Raw genomic sequence first — 20,010 nt, 5'->3', positions numbered from 1 at the left:
TCTGGGCCACAAAGCACAGTCTTATATTTTGTGACCCATGGTATTTGCTCATTTGAGCAGGGCCTGGTACTAACTCTATGGTAATGTGCGTTTGTATACCCCACCACACTCAGGTGCACACCACCCTCAAAGACACCCCAGAACTAAAGGTGGATGCCTGTCCAGGCTGCCAGTTCACCAGCTGCCTCTGTGCCAATGAAACAAAAACCTTTGTGTGGAATGTGACAGCTACCAGACTGGGTGAGGTTGAGGAGAGGGATGTGTGGCAACAGTGGGAGGAGGTGTGAAATTTGCCTGCCTCTGTGTCTGGTCCTGTCATTTATACATAGATATCTCTGCTGCAAGTGCTCAATGGCGTACCCTTTTGCTTCTTGCAGGCAAAGTGAATATCACTGTAAGCAGCATGGCAGAAGATTCACATGATCTGTGTGATAACCAGGTTGCTGTGACACCATTGCGAGGAAAGACAGACACAGTGATAAAACCTCTGCTTGTGAAGGTTAGTCAGACCCAGTCTGGAGAACACCTGGATACAGTGAGTTATCCCATGAGGCGATTAACAGGAGGAAGCTTAGCCCTTTCTTGGAAACAGGCCTACTGAGGCATGGAGATTTCCTTTCCTGCGTTCCCATTCTGAACTACTCTTTCTTCACCTGCAGCCAGAAGGCGTACCAAAAAAGAAGACGCAAAATGCCTTTCTCTGTGCTACAGGTATGGAACATAAATCCCTGGCTGCTGTCCATCTTGAGAGCAGGATGGAATCATAGAATGGTTTTGGTTTGGAGGGGACCCTTCATGATCATCTAGTTCCAACCCTCCACCATGGGCAGGGATACCTCCCACTAGACCAGGTTGTTCAAAGGCCCATCCAACCTGGCCTTGAACACTTCTAAGGACTGTTGTGAAGTTCTATGATCATGAATTTGAAGTGAACTTTCCTGGGCAACCTGTTCCAGTGCCTCACCACCCTCACAGTAAAGAATTTTTTCCTTATATCTGATCTAAACCTACTCTCTTTTAATTTAAAGCTGTAACTCCTTGTCCTATCATCTTGCACTTGGCCTTGTTGAACTTCATGAGGTTTGCACAGGCCCACCTTTCAATCTTGCCCATGTCCCTCTGGATAGCATCCCTTCCCTCCAGTGTGTTGACTATAGCAACTTGGTGTTGTTGGCAAAGTTGCTGAGGGTGCACTCAATCCCATTGTCTACATCACCAACAAAGATGTTAAACAGTGCCAGTGCAAATACTGACTGACCCCTGTGGAATGCCACTCATCACTGGTCTCCACCAGGACATGGAGCCGTTGACTGTGACTTTTTGAGTGTGACCACCATCCAGCCATTGCCTTATCCACAGAGTGGTACATCCATCAAAAGCATGTCTCTCCAATTTAGAGACAAGGATGTTGTGTGGGACAGTGTTGAATGCTTTGCACAAGACCCACAGATGCATCCCATCAAGTCCCATGGACTTGTGCACTTACAGGTTCCTTAGATGGTCTCAAACCTGATCTGCTACAGTGGGCAGTTCTTCACTCCCCCAGTCCCTGCCTTTGATTTCCAGGACTTTGGCGATGTGACTAGAGCTCTTGCCGGTGAAGACTTAGGCAAGAAAGTCATTGAGTATCTCATCTTTCTCTGTATCCCAGGTAACCAGGTCTTCTGTTTCCTTCAGGAGAGGGCCCACAATTTCCCTAGTCTTCCTTTTATCACTGATATACCTATGGAAGCTTTTCTTGTTGCCCTTGACACCCCTGGCCAAATTCAATTCTAACAGGGCTTTAGCTTTCCTAAGTTGATCCCTGGCTGCTCAGACAATGTCTCTGTATTCCTTCCAGGGTACCTGTCCTTGTTTCCACCCTCTGTAGGCATCCTTTTTCTGCTTGAGTTTGGCCAGGAACTTCTTATCCATCCTCCTGGCATTTTTGCCTGACTTCTCTTTCTTGTGTTGCATTGAGCTTTGAGGAAGTGATCATTGAATATTAACCAGCTTTCTTGGGCCCCTCTTTCCTCCAGGGCTTTGTCCTATGGTATCCTACCAAGCAGATCCCTGAAGAGGCCAAAGCCTGCTGCCCTGAAGTCTAGGGTGGCAAGCTTGCTCTGCACTTTCCTCACTGCCTTCAGGATCCTAAACTGCACTATTTCATGGTTGCTGCAGCCAAGGCTGCCCTAGAGTTTCACATTCTCCACCAGCCCCGCCTTGATGAGAATGAGGTCCATAGCATATTTCCTCGTTGGCTCCTCTGTCACTCGGAGACAGAAGTTATCATCAGTGCATTCCAGGAACCTCCTGGGTTGCCTATGCCCTGTTGTATTGTCCCTCCAACAAATACCAGCATGGTAGAAAACCCCCACGAGGACCAGGACTGCGTGAATGTCAGGCTACTTCTACCTGTCTAGAGAAGGCCTTGTCTTCTTGGTCTTCCTGACCAGGTGGCCTGTTGCAGACCCCCACTATAATGTCACCTTTCCCTGCCCTCCCTTTAATCCTGACCCACAAGCTCTCTGTCAGCTTCTCATACATCCCCAGGCAGAGCTCCATGCACTCCAGCTGCTCATTGATGTAGAGGGAGACATCCCCTCCTCATGTCCCCTGCCTGCCCTTCACAAAGAGCCTGTATCCTTCCATTCCAACACTGCAGTCATGAGAGCCAGCCCACCACTTCTCTGTAATGCCCATGAAGTCATAGCCCTGCAGGTGTGTCTACATCTCTAACTCCTCTTGTTTATTCCCCATGCTAAGTGCATTAGCATAGAGACATTTAAGTTGGCCCCCTGGTGAAGCTGATTTACTGGCTAGAGAGGCTGAAATTCCTTTGTGCTGCTCTTCAGGTGCTCTCCTGCTGACCCATGCTGACCCTTTCAATCCCCTTCCATTTGACCAACAGGATTGATGAAAAAAATGCTTGTGCTGCAAATTTCCTTGCCGCTGCTCCCAGGGCTCTGTAATCCTGTAATCAGCATGCTCCTGGCTGCATCACTGGTGCCCATGTGATACAACAGCAGTTGATAATAGTCATTAGGCTGTGCAAGGCTTGGCAGTCTCTTGGTGACATCCCTGACAAGAGCCCCAGTTAAGCAGCAGACGTCTATCAGGAGCAGATCAGGTCAGAAGATGGGTGCTTCTATACCTTTCAGAAGAGAGTCTCCTACTACTATCACCCTTCACCTGTTTTTTAGTTTCACTAGTTGTTATGTGGGGAGAAGATTGGGCTGCCTTACTCAGCTCCATCCCCCCTGCAATGGGTCTTTCCTTTTCAGTCAGCAGAGGGGTGAAGCAGTTCTGCAAGGGCACCTCAGGCTTTGTATGAAGACTTCCTCCTGCTGGCCCTTGCCATTGCAAGCTCCCATTCTTCTGTGCTATTGGCCTCTCTCCCTTTCTCATGTGCTGATTTTGGGGGGAGTTGTTGGTTGTTTGGCCAGGGGTTCCCTGCAGACTGTGCTTCGAACCAGCTATCTGGTTCCATTCTGCCTTGACCTGCACAGACAGTCACGGAACGGTGCCAGGTTGTGGAGTTAAAGTGTTCTTGGGCCTCCTGCTCGGCCAGTGGAGGGGGTGCCCTGCCCTGCCCTGCTATGCCCAGCTGGCACACCATGCCCGCATCGCTCGTGCTTACTAGGGGCTGCCTGTGGAGGAGGTCGTCGTCACTGTGTGTGATAAGTTTCCGTTGAATACATTTCTGGGTTTTGCCTTCCTCAGATAATACAGTCTCTGAAGAATTCTCCCTGACCCTGCCTGCAGAAACACTGGAGGGATCTCGCCGAGCCACTTTCTCTGTGATTGGTGAGAAAGGCTTTACCTGCTCTTGGGTCTCAGTGGGAAAAGCTTGCATAAGCTTTGGTCTTAATGCTACATCAACCCAGTTCCTCATAAGATAAACTGAAGGGGGTGTAATGTTAGCCTCAGGAATGTGTATCAAGTAACCTTTTTCAGCAGTAATTGCTCTCATATGGAATGATCTTGGGTGATGCCTAGGTGGCTGGCGAGGAAGACACGGGGGATCTCCTCTGATGTCTCTCACTGCCTCTTTCCAGAATGATGCAGTCTTCCCTTGCTGTGCTGGAGTAATCCAGGAAGGATTTGAAGAAATCTGAATGTGATATGAATTGCTTCAGTTTAATGAGGAGCTGGCTCTTTTCCAGGATTCCAGTAGAGTTTCATTTCATATTGCTGAATGCCTGTGCTTTTCTTTCTCTATCTCCTCCACCTCAAATTTTAGGGGATATCATGGGCCCAGCACTTCAGAATTTAGGTCAGCTGCTTGAGATGCCCTTTGGCTGTGGTGAACAGAACATGGTTCAGTTTGCACCCAACATCTTCATACTCCAGTACTTGCAGAAGACTAATCAATTGGACCCAGAAATTGAAGATATAGCATTGTATTTCCTGACAACTGGTAAACATTGTCCTTCCTTCTCCTTCTGCAAAAAGAAGGTACTATAAATCAGGAGTGTAGGGCATTGGTTTATTGGGTGCACAGCAGGAGAGGAAGCACTGCCAGAGCTATGCCAAAGAAAGATACTACAGAGTATAGGAAATTGTTTCAAGAAAAGTAAAGCATCTTTCTGAGGAAACAAGACTTCTATCTCTGGCTATTATTGAGGTATTAAGCCTGCTTTTCTGAGAATAGTGTGGGTAATTAATGATTTGCATTGTAACGTGATTTGCATTGTAACGTGATGCCCGTGTTTTGTTCTTTTATCAGTTTGAGGCAGACAGAGGCCTTTTGCTTGTAGAAAGAGGGCATCAGCTGCTTAATTGGAATAATGAGTGGCCATAGGAGATAGATAGGAGTTTGATAACTTAGTGTTTCCTTTTGGTTTAAGACATTTATTATAGTGGTGTGTCAGCTCTGTCCAGTACAATCCAAATTTAATGCAGTGCTACTATCTGTGTCTCATTTTGCAATGCACATCACATTCCAGCTTGGCAGTCCTCTTAACCTGCTACACTGAATGCTAAGCAGCCTCCCATGGATAGGAAGTTTACTCCCTTCATCTCCCTTTCTTTCCTGTACCATAAGTTGGGACAGATGTTTGAGAGATGGGAACTTACACAAGAGAATGGTACTAGTAGAGGGGCAATGGCAACTGGTAACTGGTGCCATGGGATGCACAAGGCATTGTGGTGTAGTAGGTTTGGTTCAATGTCTCTGTAGGAACTGGTGAAGTCTCTTGCTGTAAAACATGCTTCCTTCAGCAAGGGTAAAGTGTGAGATGCTGCATGCCTTCACACTGAGAGTTGTGCCCTTGCACCTGTCTTCACAGGTTACCAGCGTCAGCTGCTCTACAAACATGACGATGGTTCCTACAGTGCCTTTGGGAAAGCAGACACGCAGGGCAATACATGGTGAGTGACCAGAGTTGTTGCTGTCATCACAAAACTATTGCCCTTACTGTTTCTGCTCCTGGCTGTGACATAGGATTACTCTGTGCTCTGTCCACAGGCTGACAGCCTTTGTGGCCAGGTCTTTTGGGCAGGCCAGCTCTCACATTTACATCAATAAGGATCATGTGCAGGATGCTGTGCTTTGGCTGCGGAAGCACCAACTGCCCAGTGGATGCTTCCAGAGTGTGGGGAAGCTCTTCAATAATGACTTGAAGGTATGGCCAATAGCCATGGAAGTAGTATTGGGGGGAACATAATGTAAGGACAGGCTCACTTCCCTAGGCTCTTCTGCTGTGCACAGTAGCACAAAGCAATCTCCTCATGGCTTAGCACAGCCAAGACAGCTTCCCAGAGCAGAATGAAGAAGCATGGCCTAAAACACCATGCGTTTCCTCAACATGAAGTTTTAATCACTGCTGGGTTTTCTTCATTTTTGCTCTAGCCAAATGGCACCATGGCTGATTGTGCCAAGGCACATTAGAGGCACAGGGAGAAATATTTGTATCCTCTAGTGCTTGTCTAGAATACTTTGGCCAGATTATCCCTCTTCTCATGCCTTATGACCCACAGTAAAGATTGTCCAGATAGGCCTGACTTTGTGCTCTAATATGGAATTATCTGAAGACACAATTGTCCTTGCATTGTACACTGACTGTAAATTCTCCTGGAGCCTGGCACCCCAAAAACTGATCCCTGCACTGTAGCTGGAAATGCACAATGAACATGCCCGGTGCTCAGGTACCAAACATCTGCATACCCTCTGGCAGTACCTGGGTTCTTGTTTTTTGTAAAGGTAAGAATAATCCAGACTGATCATATTGCAAAGTCACCCTTACTAAATACAAGGCAAATTTATGAAAGAAAACAAGCTGATATTTTAGCAGAGCAAGGGGTTACACTTTTTTTTTTTTCTTAAAAATTTTATGCAGTACAAAATAAAACCAGAGTGTACATGTAGACTGTTCATCCTTGTCTGACTTTCATTCATTTCTTTAACATGGGCTTTCTGTCTGAACACATCTTTTGGGGCACAAAAAAGTGCCCTCCTATGCACTTTGAAGATTCTGCTATCAGTGTGAACAATGCTTCACAGCATCTCAGCCCAAATTTCCCCCCTCATTTATGATGCAGTCTCGTCTCATGTCTGAGGATGCAGGCAAAACTTCCCTGAGAATACATGTTCTCTGATGGGGAAGGAGACACTTGAATGCCTGTTTACCCATGTTAACCTGTGGCCTCTAACAGTCAACTGATTTGTATGTCAACTTGCATTGCTTCTTGTATGCAAATCCTGCATCATAAAACCTTTTCTCTAATGTCCATTTGTAACGTATATTATAAAATAAATAGCTGGCCACTATGAGGGTGGTGAGGCACTGGAACAAGTTGCCCAGAGAAGCTGTGGATGCCCCATCCCTGGAGGTGTTCAAGACCAGGTTGGATGGGGGTATGGGCAACTTGATCTAATGGAAGGTATTCTTGCCTGTGGCAAGGGCGTTGGAATTAGGTGATCTTTAAGATCTCTTCCAACCCAAACCATTCTATGATGCTATGAACACTTTGTTTCATTCCCTTCTATGAGAAGGCATGCCTAGGCTGCATGGCTCTGAGGCTGTTCTCAGGACCAGACTTTTGCAATGTTCAGGAAATGAGCCAGGAGTGATTTTTTTCACTTCCTACATCAAGAATGTCCAGAAGCATGCTACTACACTCTGGCAAATATGCTATCCATAGGCAGTTTCAGTGGTTAAACAATAACATTCCACACAATTCTTGTAGGCAAGCAATGTTTGGTTTTGTCCCTTTCTGATGTCTGTCTATGTGACTCACAGGGTGGTGTGGATGATACACTCTCATTAACAGCCTATATCACTGCTGCACTTGTGGAACTCCACCTGGAGAAGAATTGTAAGTCACATTTGAAATCTTGTAGGGTTTGGGAGCATGCTCCATCCATCATTCCTCGCAAGGTCTGTGGGTTCAGGGAGTACTCAGATTGAGTTGGTGAAAGGCTCTGTCATACCCCACCTTGGCACATGATCAGCTCAAAAGGAAATTTTTACCATTGGGAATGTGTATGGCCCGAATTTCAGCAAGCAGAGCATTTGCCATTCCCAGATAATCTTAGGAGGAACAATTGTTTCTGAAAATGATGCAGGGCTTGCAGGAAGGATGTACCTGGAATACTGCAGTGTTGTTGATACAATTTCACAACAAAAAGTACCAAAGAAAATTTACTGTGTTTGGATTCCTTTCTCAGGACACAATGCTGGATAATGCCTTGCATTGCCTCAAGAATATAACAATTGATGAGACCAATCTTTATGTCAAGGCCTTGATGGCTTATGTCTTCACATTGACCAAGGATATGGAGATAAGACAACAGCTCCTGGATAAGCTAGAGAAGGAAACTGGTAGGCTGTTGCCTTATAGAAGAATGGGTTCAAGAGAGTGTGTTTAAGACCTGATATTGGTAGGATTTAATTATAGTGGATTGGGAAATTTAACTTTTCTCACATTGGCTTTTGTGTCAGAAAATGATAATATATTGAAGCTGTGAAAGGTCTCTAGTATTCAGAAGAGAATTCTGGAGACAATTTCTTGGACCCAAGAGAAAATTTATGGTCAAAAGGAACAGATGCAATCTACATTTAATTTGTGGGGTCAACATCTCACTTCACTTTAGGAAGAGTTGGCTTCAAATCTTGCCCCCATTATTCCTCAGCAATTCATACACAATACAAGAGACCTCACAGAGGCAACTTACCTTACTGTGTCTATTCAGCTGCTGGCCAAGACATTCAAGCCTTTTGACAGTTTCCACATTGCTGCTCTACTCAGCTCAGGGATCTTGGGTTTATGAATCTTTAGTTCAGTTCTTCATTTTGTCTCTTTAACTTGCAAACAACTGGACTTCTATCCCGAATGAAGATTCCAGGTAGGGTTTGAAATCACCTAAGCATATGGTGATACAGTTGGTAACAGCAGTACCTGGCTTGCCTTAACTAAGTTCTTCCCCGTATCTGTTCATATGGCAGTATGGTGAACTACACTGAGAATGAAAAATAACAGAAGAAAAAGGAAGAGAGTATTTTTCAGTCATACCAGCTACCAGTGTAGTTCACTGCATATCCATTCAAGCTGCCGAGGTGGTTTAATAGGGTGGCAGGTGTGAGAACTGGAAGGAGTAGATTTGCACACATTAGAGCTACTACTGAAAAGGTACATATGGAATGAGTGACTGGAGCACATCCTCACTGATATTCAGTCAGTCTGATGCTTCTAACTTACTGAGCACTTTGGAAAATATCCTCTTGAGAACTTAGGGCATGGAACACTACAAATTGCCTACGGGTCAAAAAATATTTTTCTTTGCTTCTTGCTTCCACTGATAATAGTTAGCAATGACATGCCAAGAACAATGGAGTTGTAATAGAGGGAAAGTGCTATACGTTTCTAAATGTGTTTGTGTCCTGCCTGCTGAGTCTGAGGATGTGAGAGCAGCTACCCACAGCAGCCAGTTTATCTGCTGGAGAATCCCTGCCTAAGAGGGCTACCTTCTTTTGGCTGGAGACATAACTTCCATGGATAGGTGACTGGGATTCTGTTATCTTCACTAACAGGATTACAGTTGGATCTTGAAGAGAAATCTGGTGCTTTTTAAAGAATCAAGGTTAATCTATAGTTTGTCTATGGCTGTATCTCCCAGAGGCTTTCTATCACTTAACGAAAAAATTGTTCTGCTTATGTCACCTTGGAAGTAACAAATCAAAAATGCCTCATGTGAAAACTTTCCACTGTGATAAGCATGATGAAGTCATACAAATCTTTAAAGTCCCTAAGCTAAATTCTAAAGTCTTTATGCTGGTTTTATGCAAACAACTGATTTTGTGATTCTTCTTTTCAAAAGTGAAGTTTTGTTTTGAAAATAGACTTAGTACTTCAGGTTTCCACATATTTGCAGAAGACTTCTACAGTAGCACAATTAATCTAAACTCTTAGCTGAATTTTAGCTACCCTCTACCAACACTACAGCAAAGCTTTCAACCTGACTCAAGTGCATTCAGCGCCTATAGGCTTGGACCATAGGTGGAAACCCACTAGTATCTCAAATTGTCCCAGCATATCCACTGTATAGGTAGGACGCAAAAAAATCAGCTGGGTAGTCTTGCTCCTCCAGTTGCCTGCCAGCAATTCACCCTCAAGGAGTGACCAATTATTGTAAAATAGATGCAACTGACTGCAGGTAGGTCCTAGAGCTTCTCAGCATGAAGAATCCTGTTAGATTATCCCAGGTAAGTGCAGAAACAGCAAAAATACTGTAGGATGGGAATAATTTGCATTGAGGACTTCAACAAGAGTGTAAAACTAGGTTCTAAGGCAAGAAATAGTTGTCTCCACATGGCAGACCAAAAATGCCCTCAGGCTCTCAGAGTCAAGTTATGCATTCTACACCACTTAATGACCTTAATGAACTACTCACTGTCCAGAATCCACCCTCCTCACAGCACATCACTGAGAAAGCAGTTCATGGGTGCAGAGTGAAAACCAATATGGTTCCCTTATCATAGGGTGGGATGAGGGGAATTGGACCTGGTTCGTCACTGTCACCACTAACAGGACATAGCTTTGAATATACACAGAGCTCAATAAGACCAGGACGGCACTTTAAACAAAAAACCTGTGTTGAGAATCAACCAGTTCCAGAGGAACAGTTGCTTAGAACTGACGAGGATCTGGGGCCATATATGCAGCCTGGATCTCCTGTGCTTTTAAAGGAACAAATGCGGTCTAACATGGCTAGATGGCCTTTCAGAGCACAAAACAAAACAAACAAACAAATAAAATAAACAAACAAACAAAAAAACCAAAACAAACAAACAAACAAAAAACAGGAAGAATTGGCTTCTGCACTCTGAGGTGGTCCAGAAAGCTGCAGGCATTTCTGATGTTATAAAGAAAGCTAGTCCTCCAGGGTTACTGGCACAGCATGAGCTAATGCTCATAGGGGTCTAATGTTTTCCTCTTCCACATGTTTATCCCTGCAACAGCAGAGCATCTGACATCAGATTCCAGCAGTGAAGAATCTTCTTCTTCTATGATTGAGATAGTAGCCTACATCCTTCTGGCTCATGTCTCCAACCCAGACTTGGCAGTCAATGAAAACACAGTGAGCAAGCTTGTGCACTGGTTCAGTGAACAAAGAAATCCCATGGGGGATTTGCTTCCACACAGGTAACAAGCTGGGGAAAGTTACAGGGGAAGGAGAGGTACTGTACCTGGACTGATGTGCATGTGTCTTGCATGTGCATGTGTCTCGCATGTGTATGTCATTCCAGATCCATCCTTTACAGAGAGGCATACATGAGCCCTATTTGGGAATGGGAATTCTGGGGGGAAAACCTTCTTTTCTGTGGTATAATTGGGCTTACCCAAGTCTGTGACTGCCATTCCTAGGGCTCTGAAGCCACCCTTGCCAACTAAAAGAAGTCATCCTGCTACCTGTGCACTTAGTGGCACATACCCCAGTCACATCACAGTGTGATACAGGGCCATGAGGTGTGTGGTTCTCCATGTAGTGCCTGGATTAGTATGATGGATCTTGTACTGCTTCATACCAAAGTGACTTTCTTTTTATCTTCAGGACACAGTTGTTAGCCTGCAGGCACTGGCTCAGTATGCAGCCCTGTTTCCTCATGAAATGAGAAATGTAAATGTGACAGTGAAAGGAAAGGAGGCTTCGCCATTAGAGTTCCACGTGCACAGGAACAACAAGTTGGTCCTGCATCAGGCATCTCTTCTTGCAGTCCCAGGGACGTACACAGTACAGGCGACCGGCAGTGGCTGTGTGTATGTCCAGGTGAGCATACAGAATGAACAGAGCTGTTAAGTTTTTCCACTGACTCTCTGAGGTTTGGTTCTAAGTAGGTACTATTGCCTCAGGTTCTGAGAACTTGAAGAAGCTTGGCTTCTCTCTCTTTATGGGCAGGATTTTAGCTAATGTGCTTTCTCACAACTTAATTTTTTTTCAGTAAAAATGAGACAGCATTGTACTGAATGGGGCCTTGGGTTACAGATTGCTGAGCCTCCAAGCTGGGGGTTATATTTGGCGGATATATCAGATCCTATGTGCTGAACACAGCTTATCTGAACAGAAAGCACAGCTGTAGCCAGCTGTGTTAGTTACTGGTTATTGATGTGTTAAAAGCTGGAAGCACAGATAGGCCTTTGTCCCCTACAGGGAAGCTTTGGGGCTCTTCACAGACATGTTTTCTCCTCCACCAGAGTACTCTCTACTATAACACCCCACCACCAGAAACAGGAGAGGCCTTTGTCCTGGATGTGCAAACAGTACCAAGAGAGTGTGATGGTGTCAGGAAACAGCTTGACATCCACATATCTGTCAGGTATGTGATTCCTTAAAGCTCTTCCTTCAGTAGGCAGAAGTGGAAGCCGCAGCAATATGACCAGAACCACCTAAATACCTCCTGTCTGTGGCAACAAACACCAGGGCAGACTTTTCTTCTGTATAGATTCCAAGTGTTGTCTGATAAAAAGTTTGTATTCATTACCCAGTGTGCAATGAGCCAATCCACACCCTATGTCAAGATATTATTTCAGAATTACACAAGACTGGGTACCAGGTGGTTTCCCACAAAGCTGGCATCCCTAAGGATTTTTCAAGCCACTCTTTATACAATCTCTTATCAATACATTTACATGTTTGTATAATCCCCTAGCCTCTGATTGGTTACATAATTAGCAAACTGCTGATATGACAGAATCATTCTACATACCCTCAGAGAGGAAGGGTCCCTTGTTGAGGTGGGGTCTCCCAGACTAGGGGCATGATTTTTACTATTAAAATGAGGATAGTTCATGGATAGTTCACATTAGAATACTCCCAATCTTTGTTTTTCAGCCAACTATTCACATTACAATGATTGGTGACATATTCAAGGGAATACATCAGGATGCTTCCCTCAAGAATGTCATCATAATGGTCTTGCTGATTTACATTTCCTCAGTTAATCATCCCTTAGACATCTTCAAGGCCTGTGTAATCTTGCTCTTTCCTCAAATTACATATTTTATCTCTTCCACGCAAAACGAAATTAACTATACACTGATATCACGAGGAGATCATGAAGAGAGAGCTAAGGCCTGGGGAAGCAAGGGAAACACATTGGCAGTGGCTTACATAGTCACAGCAACCATCTGAGTCAGCTCAACATCTCCCAGAGCACTGGGAGAGCAAGAAAATTAGACCAGTCCACTCCCAATCTGTAATATTACAGATAACTTCAATTTTTTTAGAGGGCAGTGTGAATATTAAGCATCATATATTTGCTACACAATCTCCCTCCATATTGAGCAGGTAGGTGGGGCATAGGACTTTTTCATTTCTCCTATTAGCTAGGCAAGCTGCTGTGTTTTCATATCACTGTAGAGCATACCAGAATTTGGACCCCTGTCCATCACTGGAAATGCTGTGATGCCTTCCGCATCTAATATGCTTCTCTCCTGCCTTTCTTCAGTTACATCGGGGATCGTGGGACCAGTAACATGGCCCTGGTGGAGGTGGAGATGCTGTCAGGTTTCATTGCTATGAAGAGGTCTGTGAAAGCGGTAAGGCTTTTTCCTCTGTCCTCCTCTGAAGATAAGAAGATCTACTTTCCAGATGTAGCTCAGCCACAAATATCCAAACCTCTAAGAACTGCTGGAATATGGTAGCTACTATGAGGTTATATTAAGATAACTTAACTGGATGAACCAAATGCAGATATAGTGTGCTATTTCACAAGGTAACTTTCTACTTACCATAGAATGGTGCAGTTTGTCATGTCCAGGAGTGAAGGTCACGTATGAGGGAAGAAATTAGAATGGAGCTGAAAAACCTAGTTAGAACCGTTTGGGATGCACTGAAACTCCTCTCGGTTGCCAGTGCTATTTTATTTGGAGAGATATTCCATAAATAATTGTTAAATCCCATTGAGTTGTTTAATGACATGCTTCAGTGTTCCAGGAAATAGCTAAAAGATCCATCATATTTTCCTATTAAATGGCTTTACCTTTTCTACAAGTGCTGAAAGCAGGATCTGAGCTCAAGGATATTTGTTCCAGATCTGAGAAAGTCTTTTCTAAGGCTCTGTCTGCTCTCAGCAAATATAAATGCCCTTATAGTTAGGGAATGCAGGCCTTCCCTTATCTAGGCTAAGTGCCATAATTAGCAGTGGTACACTGACAAATACCAAAGTATGTGTGAAATAATAGGCAAGTACAATGAGCTGATGCTAACCAAGCCCATCTCTTGTCTTTCAACACAGCTGGAGAAGGTACTCTTTGTGAAAAAGACAGAGATAAAAACAGACAGAGTCACAATCTACTTGGAAGAGGTAAGAGGAAGACCACAGCGATCTGCTCATTCAAGTAGTATTCAAGTAGTGCTACTGCAACAGCAGAACTTTGTGTTGGGTCTCTCATAGTAGCAACAGCAGTGTTTTGCGTTGGGACTTTTAGAGATCAGAAATACAAATACCTAGGCTGGTCAAGCAAGTCAACATTTTGGCAAAAGAGGAATTGGGAGGGGGGGGGGACAGGGGAAGAAAGAAATCTCTGATGCAGAGGGAATAAAGTTGGGATGCAGATGACTTTGAGACAGACAGAGCATTTATGCTCCTTTCTGTTCTTCCCTCTAGCTGGATAAGATTTCTCTGAAGCTTAACATCTCAGTGGACCAAGATATTGAAGTACAGAACCTGAAACCAGCAACAGTACATGTCTATGACTACTATAAGCCAGGTGAGATTTCAGTTGCATAGGCAAAGAGTCACTATTCTTACCCTCCACTCATATCCTTTATAACCCTTACTCGGTGCACTTCTTCCTGCAACTCCAAGCTTGGGTTTCCTCTGTACAGAACTTCTACATTCAAGTTGCAGAATCATTCACTTTTCTGTCCCTGTATGTTTCTTGGGATGAGACTGCTGGACACTGTCATTATATTTTGGTGTACATGTATTCAAAATTACTGTGTTCTTTGACTTGCTTTAACTTCATGCTAGGCCTCTGCAGAAAAAAAAGTTTCTTTGTCAATTTATCAGGTCTTCTCCTGCTTCTTAGCTCTCTTGAAAATATTTATAAAAATATTTATAAAATATATTTAAATAAAAAATATTTATAAAAATGTTTAAAATCCGTATTACATACTGCCACCCTGATCCATCATAAGGCAGAATTTAGTTCTTTTAGTTGCTTTTCAAATACAGTGTAATAATCCTACTGCCCACTGGGTGCTGTCATGTCTGAGAAGATATTAGGAAAATAATTTCTTATCCTTTAAAGCTCTAAATGAACTATTAGCACACAAAAATCTTGGAGTTATTGTGAGCCTCTCTCTGATTATTCCATGACCAGCATGAGGCAAAACAGCAGACAGAACAATAAGAATTATTAAAAAAGAATTTGAGAGCAAAATGCAAAAGGTACCACTGGAGATTTAGAAAGCTACACTGTAGGTCTACATGTTGTACACTGAATTCCATTTTTACTCTCCCTTCCATACTATGTCAAGAGGAGGAGAATTCTTAATCCAGCATTTACAGAGCTAAATACTGTCACCTAATATGCCCTCTCTTTGCTATCCCATCCTCTACCAGAACTTTTGTGCTTAATATCTACACTTTAAAAATTGTTAAATGAAAATAAGATACTAATTATCAGGAAAAAAAAGTGAGGCTTCCAGGAAAACCTACTGAAAGGTTCTCTATTTAAAAAAACATCCTTCTATTAGAAGGCATCACACTGTGTAATAGTACCTTTCATAGCTGGAGTGGACACATGTCAAGGAAAATTCTAGACATTTTTCTGTTCCTGTATTCACAGCCAGAAAAATGAAGGTAGTGGGATGGCTGTGTTAAAGAAAAAGAAGCTTGGCATTATCTTACCACGTAGTTCTGCAGCTCACCATCCATTCTTTTTTTTTCTACAGATGACCACACAGCAAGAGAATACAATTCCCCTTGCAGTTCAGGTTGGTGTTAATAGGCTTTCAAGATGGGAAAAGCTGAAATAGTTGGAACAGAAAACTGGCTGTAAGCAAGCAAAGCAGCCCACCTCTGTTCTGTATTTAATTCCATCAAGCGCTAGATGGGCTGCAGGTTAAATTGAAATCTACTGTATTAGCTGTAGGCACTGTTTCTAGTCCAGGTATGATCTCAGTGTAGACCAGGGTTTGAACGTACCATGGAGAGTTTAAAGGATCCATTTTTGTTCGACTTCCATATATCCCTCGTGTGCAGTCCTCACAGTATCCCAAATCTGAATGCAACTGGAAATGCCTATGTCAATGACAAAAAGATGTTGCAATTCATTCCCTATGACCTCTTGGCCCTTTTACTTGTTACTAAAAATTCATTATGCACTGTGCCTTTTCTTGTTCTTTCTTTCTGCAGATGTCTAGATGGATTCCTACAAGAACCCCATGGCTCTGGAACCAGCAATGTGAGTTTCCCACTTCCATAAGGGAAACTTCATTGCTCTGGCTCTACTCTGTGTACTGTGCTGTACCCACTTCTGTTCTGTTGGATGCACCCTATTTCTTTTGATGCCCGTAGTTTCTATGTGAAACATGACTTGACATGCAGTAGATTGGGTTTGAGTGAAATAAAGTATATGGAACTTGAAAAGAATGCAGTGACGTGATAGTTGATGAAATCTGCACAGAGTTCAATGTCTGAAAAAAAGAGAGAGAAACATTTCTTAGGTCATGATTACATATTTTTCTTTTGGTTGTCATATTAGCTAAAGCATTTCTCTCCTCCCTGAGTCACATCTCTGAGATACCTTCTCAAGTGAGTTAACACAACAGTGTGTTTGAAATCAAACTCCAAGCAAAAAAAAATATTTTTTAACCATGATCTGGGGTTGCTACATGGCCCTCTGAACCATCTTTCTGTCACAGGTGAAGAGTAAGAACAGGCAAGGGGGAGCCAAAGGAGAACTACTTTACCAGTTTTCCAGAGAGTGTCCTATGAAGGGAGGCCATTAGGCCAAAATTATCTGCTCCAAATTCTCTGTGTTGTGTAGACACCTGATTGTCTCTAGTTCTTATGTCAAGCTGGAGTATTTTAGAAATTCCATAAGGGCATGATCCTGCAGATCTCACTTTCAGATCTGAATTCCATTCCAAGGGCTTCAGGATTTTCTTTCAATGCCAACTGCTTTAAAAACTAGTCTACTATGCCATACAAAAGAAGAGCTAAATATGGATGTGTTTGTGGAGCTCTTTTTATGGCCTGTGCTTCCTTTTTTTTTTTGGAAGCAAACATTACTAATGTCCTTTTTGAGATTCAGTTACCTGCCATAAAAAGATACAGCAATATGGGGCAGTGATGGACTCTGCTTGCATGCAGGACTTGTAAAGCTAAAGCTGTTGTAGAAGTTCCATGCAAACAGAAGACATTAATAGACATTACCATGCAGTGAACTGCCCATGATCATTCATAGAATATGTCTGTTTCACCTTCTAGTACATGGAAATGCAGTACTGATGTCCTTACAGCTTCCCCTACACACCCGTGTTGCAAAATGGGAATCAAGCAGCTAAAACAAGCTCAGAAAGCTAGCAGATTAAGACTATATGCATATACTATGAATATAGGGTAGACTAATACTTGTGTAAAAAAGACTGTTGCATGTCACCAGCTTGTAGTACCAGGACAACAGCAGTACTGCAGGATGGGATCAAGATCCCAATTAAGACCCCGTGGCAAATACTGGTAAATTAGCAGAACTGTATCTGTCCCCAGACTCCTGAATAGGTCCTGAATAAGGAAGGTGAAGAGGGATGAGCACAGAACAATTCCATGCATAGTGTACACTTTTGCAGTTGGTGTCCTTTTCATTGCCATATCTCCTCTGAATTGCAGTGGTTCCTTTTTTTCTTGCCTTTTTGTGTACCCATGCATTGAACTATATATTCAGTGTTAACTACACCTTCTTTACTATCATCTCTTGTATTGTGCACCACTACTCAATGTTGATCTTTTTCTGTAAACAATCTGAAATGACTGTGTCTCTAGGAGTGGAACTGTTTTCCTTTTCCCTCTTTCTCTTTCTCTCTTTTTTTTTTTTTTATTTTTTTTTAAATACAGGGAGGGCCAGTCACATAAAAGTGTATGGCCCTTCCTGTTTTCTTTGAAGATTGTCATGTCCCCATGTTGGAACTCTAATTTATATGATTATGCCTCCCACTTCCCGTAGAATTGGTTTCAGTTTTCACATTTCAGGGAAATATAAAGTGAAGCAAGTCATGTGACCAGGGTTGTTTGGGGATCCCTCTTTCGCTGAACAACTGTGCTGGGTCTGGCTGGGTCTGTCTTCTTTCCATAATATTTTCTTCTCCCCCTCTTATTCTGAGGAAGGGGAGTGAGGGAGCAGTTATGGTGGAGTTTAGCTGCCCTGAGAGGTAAAATCACCACAACATCACTGCTTGGACAGTAAATCTATTTTTTCTCCAACCATTCAGAGTATCTGCCCATAAAGCAGGCAGAGCCAGTCCTTCCTCCCTTACGTGCTATTGTTCTGACTTTTATTGTCCAGTAGGGACAAGAAAAAAAAAAATGCAAATATAAATTCCACAAACATTTGGTGTGAGGCAGAAAACTTGAGAAAGTAATTTTGTTGGCAACTGATGCAAAAAGAAGACAGGGTTGAGCTCAAAGGATCAAAAAAAATGAACAAACTGGATGGGGCCTCCAAGCAGCACTCCTCTAACATTGACCCTTCCCAAGACATCCCGGGAGTCAATAGGTACTGCCTGATGGTGCTCCTTTGCCACTGGATGGGAAGGGACATGGGAGCAAAGTGGGCACCACAGATTCCCAGTTACCCTCCTGGCAGGTTTCCTACTTCGGATATTTGGGGTGGACAGAAGAAGATGTAGGAAGGTGCTTTTACCTGGTTGAACTTCAGATAGGAAGTCTGTAAATAAAAATAGAAGATCGTAACACAATGCACTTGGTGTTCACACGTGCCAGGATCTCCTGCCTCTGAATAGACACGTCAAGGGTCTATTTTTCAGCTCCTGTCAAGTAACAGCCATGAAGTTAGATCTGAGTAGAAACAAGTCTACCAAGATTCCTCTCCTCATAAAAAGTCTTGCCACAGTGCGTTTGGGTGGGGTAGGTAAGTAAGGAAATGAAGTGCATGAAACGTGAGCACAAAAAGATGTTTCTGGGCTGCGGTTTCATATCAGATTGGTGTTGTTCAGCTGCACATGAGGGGCTGAGGAAGTTGGCAAAACAGAGGGTTTGAAAAGAGCTGCTGTGCAGCAAGCTTCCTTAAGATAGGAGTGTATGGTAGATGTCAGTGAAGTCTTTGCCTCTCAGAGCCAACACTGGGGTCTGTGGTAAGTGGCTAGTCTGTGTGGTAGTTGGGTGACCTGAAGCTTGCTCAGTTCTGCTGAGTGTAGAATAGGTGGTCCCTATTCTAGGTGACATCCATTAGAAACACCTTCCAGTGCCAGAATGGAACTTTCAGTATGTGTAAATGAAGGTGGGGTATGAATAACTGGCAGATGGCCAGGAGACTTCCTCCCATCACTTCACCACAACATCACAGTTTGGTTGCCCAGATGGCCTGGAGGCAGTTGAGAAACTTCCTATGCTTCCTATAAAGTTTTGCAGATTCAGACTGAAGAAAAAAAAAAAAAGGCCTGAAGAACACAATACAGCTAGCAGGAAATCTGGTAAGTAACATCTTGGCTACCAAGGGATTTTTCTGAAAAAAAAAAAAAAGCTCTTAAAAGGAGTGAGAAGTAGGCCCCTTAAAAATGAGGACTGTAAGCTCGTGAGATGTCCCTGAATGGATTCTGACCTTCTTAGGAAGCTTTTATCAAAAATAAATAGCATACTTAAAATCTATACATGAAGAAGATAGTTGGCATGCTGAAGAGATGGGGATCTGTTGAAGTGTTCATAAAGGTTTGATGAGTATGGCTTACTTGGACCTTTGTGGTTATCTCCCAGTATTGTGCAAATAGGGTTGAAAGACTGTACTGCTTCTAGTGGGTCAGAATAAATCACTAAGCTTTCACAGAATGTTTTCATAGGGTTTATTTTCTCTGAAATATGCCCTAATAAAGAGGAGTTGGGACACAGGACAGGTGAGTTTTATGGTTTTCTGTATCCTGATACTTTAAACACCTACTTATGCTCAGAAAACACGTTGTCTCTAATCTTGATAGAATACTCAGTAGGTATCTGGATACCTACTAGAAGTTGGGCTTCTTGTACTGCTGTAAAACCGAAAACACTGAGCTGTGTCAGAAAACAACCCTCCACTCTCCATAAAGGAAAATATTCAATGTCTCTAGCATTTGGGACTTCTTGGTCACTACATTTCCCTCTTGCTCACTCACTTGGCAAACTCTTCTTGGAAGCTTGGACACATGCCTTTTTCCCTGGATACATGCATGTTAGTATATACTCAACTAACATGTGCCAGTTTGGAGACAGAGCAATGTGCTTTGAATCTGCCTTTCTTATTTTTCTGATTTTAGCCCCTAAAGCAGCAAAGAAATACAAAACTGCAGAGCTGTAGTTTGAAGTGGTAAGG

At 43.2% G+C, this 20,010-nt stretch overlaps 1 protein-coding gene across 1 annotated transcript in view; it reads left to right on the top strand.

The window, feature by feature from the left end:
• LOC118158307 (alpha-2-macroglobulin-like protein 1) overlaps window positions 1-16,082 on the top strand; it is a 30,904-nt gene extending 14,822 nt beyond the window's left edge. The window contains 18 exon segments of the mRNA XM_035312948.1: window positions 114-240; window positions 378-499; window positions 660-711; window positions 3,703-3,786; window positions 4,223-4,399; window positions 5,271-5,352; window positions 5,450-5,606; window positions 7,224-7,298; window positions 7,652-7,805; window positions 10,443-10,601; window positions 10,604-10,626; window positions 11,036-11,251; window positions 11,677-11,798; window positions 12,930-13,020; window positions 13,719-13,787; window positions 14,091-14,193; window positions 15,383-15,424; window positions 15,846-16,082. Of these exon segments, the coding sequence (XP_035168839.1) occupies window positions 114-240; window positions 378-499; window positions 660-711; window positions 3,703-3,786; window positions 4,223-4,399; window positions 5,271-5,352; window positions 5,450-5,606; window positions 7,224-7,298; window positions 7,652-7,805; window positions 10,443-10,601; window positions 10,604-10,626; window positions 11,036-11,251; window positions 11,677-11,798; window positions 12,930-13,020; window positions 13,719-13,787; window positions 14,091-14,193; window positions 15,383-15,424; window positions 15,846-15,853 (1,863 nt within the window). The 3' untranslated portion in view covers window positions 15,854-16,082.
• Window positions 16,083-20,010: the final 3,928 nt, after the last annotated feature.

Source organism: Oxyura jamaicensis, chromosome 1, assembly GCF_011077185.1.
Source record: "Oxyura jamaicensis isolate SHBP4307 breed ruddy duck chromosome 1, BPBGC_Ojam_1.0, whole genome shotgun sequence".
Classification (NCBI taxonomy): Eukaryota; Metazoa; Chordata; class Aves; order Anseriformes; family Anatidae; genus Oxyura; species Oxyura jamaicensis.
This window is presented reverse-complemented; position numbering and strand designations above follow the sequence as displayed.